The sequence below is a fragment of the Sinohyriopsis cumingii genome, chromosome 9 (assembly GCF_028554795.1).
Source record: "Sinohyriopsis cumingii isolate HCF-2022 chromosome 9, ASM2855479v2, whole genome shotgun sequence".
NCBI lineage: Eukaryota > Metazoa > Mollusca > Bivalvia > Unionida > Unionidae > Sinohyriopsis > Sinohyriopsis cumingii.
In genome coordinates, this window is record NC_142969.1 from 107444409 (window position 1) to 107451403 (window position 6995).

Below are 6995 nucleotides of genomic sequence, written 5' to 3' on the forward strand. Positions count from 1 at the left end.
CATGACTGTGGGACAGATATACTTGGTTGATTCTGGACTGCAACCATGTAACTTTTTATTTTGTCCCATTACATTTGGACAGTCCCAGTAATTGGTGGCCTGCATAAGAATGGGATTTCACCATTCAGATAGGTGAATCCTCAAGACATTTTAAGACAAATGTCAAAGTAAAGGGGAAATAGCATAACAGTTGAGATGTACGAGGCCACTTAATAAAAAGCTGAACTGGTCTTGTCTTTTAGTGCACATGACTGTGAGCAAGATGAAACAAGTTTGATTCCTGGCCACAACAGTTAGATTTTTGTTTCTCCTCCCGATACAAATTATTATCTAAACTAGTACTGATGTTTCTCACACTCACATATTGATCATGATCAATTTAGTATTAAGAATTGTTGTTGATGTTGAAAGAAGGACAGGTTCAAAACATTATGAACCTATTCAGAAAAGGAAAAGAGGAGAACTTATGATTGATCTATATTCCTCAATAAAGGACATGTTCACTGTATCTGGTCTCCCCTACCAGTAGAAGTTCCAGTCATCTTCTGGTCCGACAGCTATCCATCCCCTGGCCTCAAAATTGTTCAGCAGCACTGACTTGTCAAGGTCACATGCATACTTTAAACGTACAGCAGTTTTACTCATTGTGTGTGCGTGTGTCTTGGGAACATCAAACCATATCTGTAATAGTATTTGAAGAAATCAAAATATTTACTGCGGTAAGCCGTTAAAATATTTATCCACAAGTTATTGAAAATAAGTACAAACGGCACACAAATATGAGTAGCTTGCAAATTAAAGAAAAAAGGGTACCCCAACTTCCCAGTATGGCAGCAGCAGATACATATATTACCCCCTTCTGTTACATCCCAGGGGGTTTATCAAAGTAAAAATAAAATCATAAACGAAAGTTATGCTTTAAATCACAGTTATTTACGCCAAGAATACCTTAAAATGTTAAGTATTAAATTGCATACTTATTAGAGCATTAACCTGTTGGAAAGTACCGTTTCTTAGGACGCCATTCCGTATAGTCTCAAAATAGAAAGCTAGTATATTGGCGTTAACATAAAATATTATTTAATTTACAACAGCTATAAACTAATTATTTCTGTTAATATTCTGTTTCAATAATACATTTGAAAGATATTACCTAATGCGGAATGTATGATAAATAAAAAACCAACATATTTACGTAGTGGTTGGAGAATAGAAAATATCAGACTGGGTCCCTTACTTATTCAAGCCCCAAATGGGGTTATTTAATAATTTGCACAGTATATGCTATAAAACGGTCTTCAACGCATAACATTAACAGTAGTTAGAGTCTCTGGAGTTAGTGATATCTTTTGCATTTTAAAGGTTAGAGGATGAATATGGTTTTTTTAAATGTTAACTTGATGGCATTGTCGCGTTTTATAGTCACCCTGTAACTATGATTAACAATATGGTATGCGTATTTCTAGAACGAACGTTCTTCGTTAATGGTTTTATAGTTATTATTTTATTGTATATACCCTCAACCACAAATACAGTTATCATTTTATTGTATATACCCACAACCACAAATACAGTTATCATTTTATTGTATATACCCACAACCACAAATACAGTTATCATTTTATTGTATATACCCACAACCACAAATACAGTTATCATTTTATTGTATATACCCACAACCACAAATACAGTTATCAGTTTATTGTATATACCCACAACCACAAATACAGTTATCATTTTATTACATATACTCACAAGCACAAATATAATATTAATTCCCTGATGTTTTTGTTTGTAGATTTTCTCGGTATTGTTTTAGTAAGATCATTTCATGTTTCATTTTCATTTTTTAAAATAATAATATTTACACAAATTAATACCTTGGCCTTAGTTATCTGATTATCAAGAATGGTGGTATACATTTACATTATAAGCCCAATAAATAAGTTAAGTTAAATAAAAACTTGGAAGACAATTTATATTAGTTAATATAAATGTAGAACAAAATATTTTGGGTGGAGATATTTCTATGGTTATTATTATATTATGGTTCATATCAAAGAAACAATAATAAGATATTATCGGATTCAATTAAGTTATATTAATTGTGATGTAAAACGAAGCATTAAAAATCGAGAATCTGAGAAATAAAGACGTAAAGAAAATAAAACACAAAGACTGCTTAAATCATTTTTAAAACTCAAATAAAGAAAGATGTATAATTTAGGGACCATGTATTTAGTTTTATTGAAAAACGTTTGGTGAAGAAGAATAAATAATAAATAAGTAAGTAAATAAATAAATAAAGATAGACAGATGTGACTTCATTTAACATTTTCATGAGAGAATAAATAAAAGACAAAGGAAAGTTTTGCAAAAATAAGCAAAGAAAAACAAATGCAAATATGAATTAATATTGGAACTAAAAATATGCTTGAATAGTTTGTTTTATTAATTATCTTGTGTTAATCACTGGACAATAAATCTCTTTAATATTTGTTCTCTTGACGAGCCCAACATGAAACAGAAATAATTTACACATATTTTCTTATCTGAATTCAATGTGTGGCCTCGTCTACTTATTTGCTAACCCTGGTGACAAAATTTCAGCGGCTAAGTCCTGCAATAACGATCACATCCAAACCACACCAAAAGGTAAAGGCACGGCATACTATATCCGCCGGTATATTCCAGGCCTTCCATCCGTTCTGCTGGCACTCGTGGATGAGCGGCTGATGCTTGGTCAGCTTTGTGTCATCGGCCTCTTCCTTTCTAGCTTTTCATGACAGTGTTAGTTCCAGCAAGGAAGTTTAGGACCAAAACCGTGTCTAAAGTGTGGTGCTGGAGTTGGAGGAGAAGCGCATTTGTGTGTGCAATGTGGTGTTAAAAAATAAAGATAACTGAAAATATATTAAAATAAAAATAATACTGTTATTAATGATAAAGTTATAAGAACTGTGAAAGATTATCTGGCTAGATCATCGAGGATTATGAAGCATGCCGCGATGGTGTAATTAGGTACTGTCGGCTAAAAAAAAAAAAACAGTCGGTTCTGTCACTAATACTGGTTATCTCAAATTTTCTGCTGGGGAAGTAACATTATTTATGTCACAGGTTCGTATATGTATGTTTTCGTGGGAGGGATTGTACTCTAAGACGGTCTTGTGATCGATCATATCAATGCCAATAAACTCGATAATTCCATGAGTAATTTACGAGCTATTACACAGAGTCAAAGTAACCAATTTGGTTGCCCTGGGAAATAGAATAAATTTCCTAGGGTCCTTAAATCCGTAAATACAGAGACTGGTGAAGAAATAATATTTCAATCAATGAAAGCAGCTGGAAAATATTTTTATATTTTTATACCTTCAGTACAATCTGTCGTAGATAATATTACTAAATCGGCGTATTCAAGAAAGAAAAAAAAAAAAAACAATATATTTCAGTATCTCCCGATTGTGTTAGACACCTACAGAAGAAGAGAGATAATTATGTCATGCAAATGATGGAGCTATTAAAGAGTAACCTCGCCTGTATATTATAATAATATTCGCTTATAAATAAATTAGTATTTTCTAGTTAATTTTCCCCCATCGTGTTGCAAATAATATAACATCATCGGTATTTTCAAAGGAATACAAAGAAAGGTATCTTACTTCAGGATATAGCTATATCGTAAGATAGAGTGATTATATATATATAATTAACATAACACCTCCTGTAAATAATCTTCGACAAATATCAGATATTTCATTAATAATTTCTGAAGAATTATTTTCTGCACGTTTTCCTCAGAATTTCTAATCTACGTACGTCAGAAAGAATATTGTTAGGACAAGCAATAAAACCACATCCTTGAGTAGAAAACCACATCCAGTGGAGATGGTGCCAGGATCTGTATCATAATATAATTCTTCCTCACTTGTTGTTCTTCCAGCTGCTCCTTCTTCCTCACTTGTTGTTCTAGTTGATCCTTCTTCCTCACTTGTTATATCCGAGTTTTTTTTCTTTTAGTTTTCTTGTGTTTTAGATTTTCCCAACTGTTGTTTTATTTCTTTTTACTTTTGTAATTGCTTTACTTTTTCAATATGCTCATTCACTTCCTGTTCAAAGAGGCTAAAATTATAAATATCTTCCGCAGATCTGATTTTATTCTTTTTATTAGTGACACGAAATACATCCCTAACCCAAGCACCAGGTTTTAGAGTTTTACATATTCTGGTTTTACATATCTTTTTCGTTCATAATGTCCAAACATAGCAATATCAATTGCTTTGAGTCGATCCTCGATAATGTCTATACCTTTAGGGGTAAATTTATCCATAATTTTAGTTTTTACTCTTGGCAGATGTTATGGTTGAACATAGGTTGTGGTTGAGGAAGTTGCTGGGGTGGTGGTTGAGCTAAATGAAGACTGCCAGTAATATCAGCAGGCAATGTCTCAAGTGCTTTTTGAGCCGCCTCAGTTGCTGTAACAATTTTCTTGGTTGGTTCGATAATTGGTTTAAATATTTTTTCTGTACCCTCTGCATATTCAATTTGAGATTATTGACATTCTTGCAATTTTTGTTTCAGAGTGTCATAAACTGGCAGATATATTCCAATTGCTTCTAATCTTTCTCTAGCTAATCTACTAGTGTAAGATTCCATTATTGATATAATAATGATTTAATTACTCACATATTTATAGTAGCGTAGAGGGTGCGAACTAAATGAAACGTTCGGTGGGTAAACGAATGCACATACAAATTTAAAAAAAAAACACGAACTTCAACGATAAAGTAACACAAAATAAAACAACAACTAACCCAATTAGAGAAACTCTTGGTAAGTTAGAAGATATGGTTTGACGTTATTGAAGTTATTTATTTGCTTTTCGTTTTCGTAGGAAGCCTTATTTTTCAAAAATGATGTTTCAGCAAAAGATCTGTTCACCCGCTCTGCTGCTGTCTTAAACATCATCACTTTGATGGCATTAATCACCTTGAACTCATCTGTCACTGACGATAGTGGCAACTAAAACTGTCTGCCGGTTGTGTACAAGCGGATACTACTAATCTCCTTGTCGTCAGGTGTGTAGCGGTGTGGAAAATGCATTTCCTTCCTTTTTGCGCTTTCCATTTTCTTCACCCACCCACCCCGCATCTGAGTAAAATGCATTCCCTCACTTCTTTATTGCGTTCTCTTATTTAGATAGCAATACGCCACTACTTATCTATCGTTGCATATGTGTATTGTACATTCTCTCAACTTCACCGCCGTCAAAGCGACTTGAAGTGACCAAAGGATCTAATACATACATTAACATAAGCAGACGCACACGTGTAAAATTGTTACTGTGTGTCCCGTGTTTTCGCAATTTAAAAAAAAATATTATTATTTTAAATGTGCACAACGGCGAATGAACTGCTTTGAAGTATTTCTCTAATACATTGACACTGCAAGATAAACAGTCTGATCATTTCATTTGATTTGTATACGGAACCAATCCATTATCTCGCGTAAAATCGGGTTTTCTTTTCTTAATTGCAGTTCTCAGCGCACCTGTAAATTAATACGAAATGTCTATAAGTGTCACATTTACATCTTCGACGAAACTTAATAATACTTCGTACGGTCCGAATAAGCTTTGTCCGAATCAGCTGACATCATCCGCCAGCTGCTAGTAATGAATGCTTGCTGATTCGGACCATTGCTCATCTGGACCATTGCTCCTTCTGACCAAATTATGGGATGATTCGGACCAAATTCCAAGCCACATGAGATATTATAATAAAACAACGGTACACGCAAACCCCGTATATTGTAAAAACACATAAAAGTCTTATTTTAGGCATGGGGAGACATCGCGACCCCAAGAAAATTCCCAAGACATTTCAACCTCAAGACATGTCAGCCCTAGCTATATATATATGATTAGTAGCATTTAATGAAAAGAATACAAAAATATTTCAAATACTTCAACATGGAATTAAATTGTTCTAAAATAAATAAAATCAAATATCTTGAAACATTCAAAAAAATTTCCACTGTGGCTTTAAAAGAAAATCTTTAAAATGTAGTACGTAATTCCTCTTACCTGTGTGAAAAGGAAGACGAACGTTGTAAAGCCTTGAACTAAACTATTGCCAAACACTTGGGTGGTTTACATATATTTTTACCTCTTGCAGCGAGGAATGTGAGTTCGCTTCCATATAAGGGTATACTGGACTGACTCCTGCGCTTCGGAGTTAAGAAAAATTGCAAGACCCATTTCGAATACTTAAAAAAGCATCCGAACTTGCATGATAGCACCTCCATTTTCCATAAATGGCCCTAGAATATGGCAGCTCTAGATTTCACAGTTTATGACCTTTGCAAAATCGTTTCTTTTCTTGTCACATATGTATGCAAAAATTCATCTAGCCAGTATTCTAGATAAATGTAATGAATCGGTAGTCGCTGAGCCAACGCCTTAATTTATTGAATACGCCTGACGATATCTTGAATCATGCTTCTGAATTCGCTAACTTAGAACACAGGAGGGATTTTTGCATTTTTTTATACAGCGTTGGGCGTATTGCTGAATTAAAGCAACAATCACAATCTTTTATTAAAATGTTACAAATTTAAGTTGCAACAAGAACAAGAATGCATTTTGTAAAACTTAATTGAAAACTGAATCTTCACGTGTATGCTAAGTATATAAATTTGTGTAAATCATTTAACCGTGACGTACTGATTACCAATAAAAATAAAAGAGTATGACTTTTTATTTTACATATTAAATTTTGTTCCTTCGAAGTTGAAATTTCGTTCCTTGGATTAATCCATAGTATTCGATCACTTGGGTTCTAAGCGAGATATGAATGACACAAGCGATTAAACACCTTTATGTGTAATACACATTTATATAGCTAGTATATCTTTTCAACAGAGTTATACTGATTTGGTAAAAAGAGCGATATTTTAAATGGTATTAGAAATGCAACACATTTTTTCATTTAATTATA

The 6995-nt window shown here is 33.3% G+C and overlaps 1 protein-coding gene across 2 annotated transcripts in view; it reads right to left on the bottom strand.

The window, feature by feature from the left end:
• The window catches only part of LOC149792437 (polyglutamylase complex subunit TTLL1-like), a 47148-nt gene extending 46106 nt beyond the window's left edge, over positions 1-1042 (bottom strand). Inside the window, exons 1-2 of one of the 2 annotated variants that reach the window (XM_089971008.1) lie at positions 978-1042; positions 524-681 (exon numbers count right to left, since the gene is read on the bottom strand). In XM_089971008.1, coding sequence (XP_089827134.1) covers positions 524-645 — 122 coding nt within the window. In that variant the 5' untranslated portion in view covers positions 646-681; positions 978-1042. The remainder of the gene's footprint in view (positions 1-523; positions 682-977) is intronic. The other variant, XM_089971009.1, reaches the window with a different exon arrangement.
• Positions 1043-6995: the final 5953 nt, after the last annotated feature.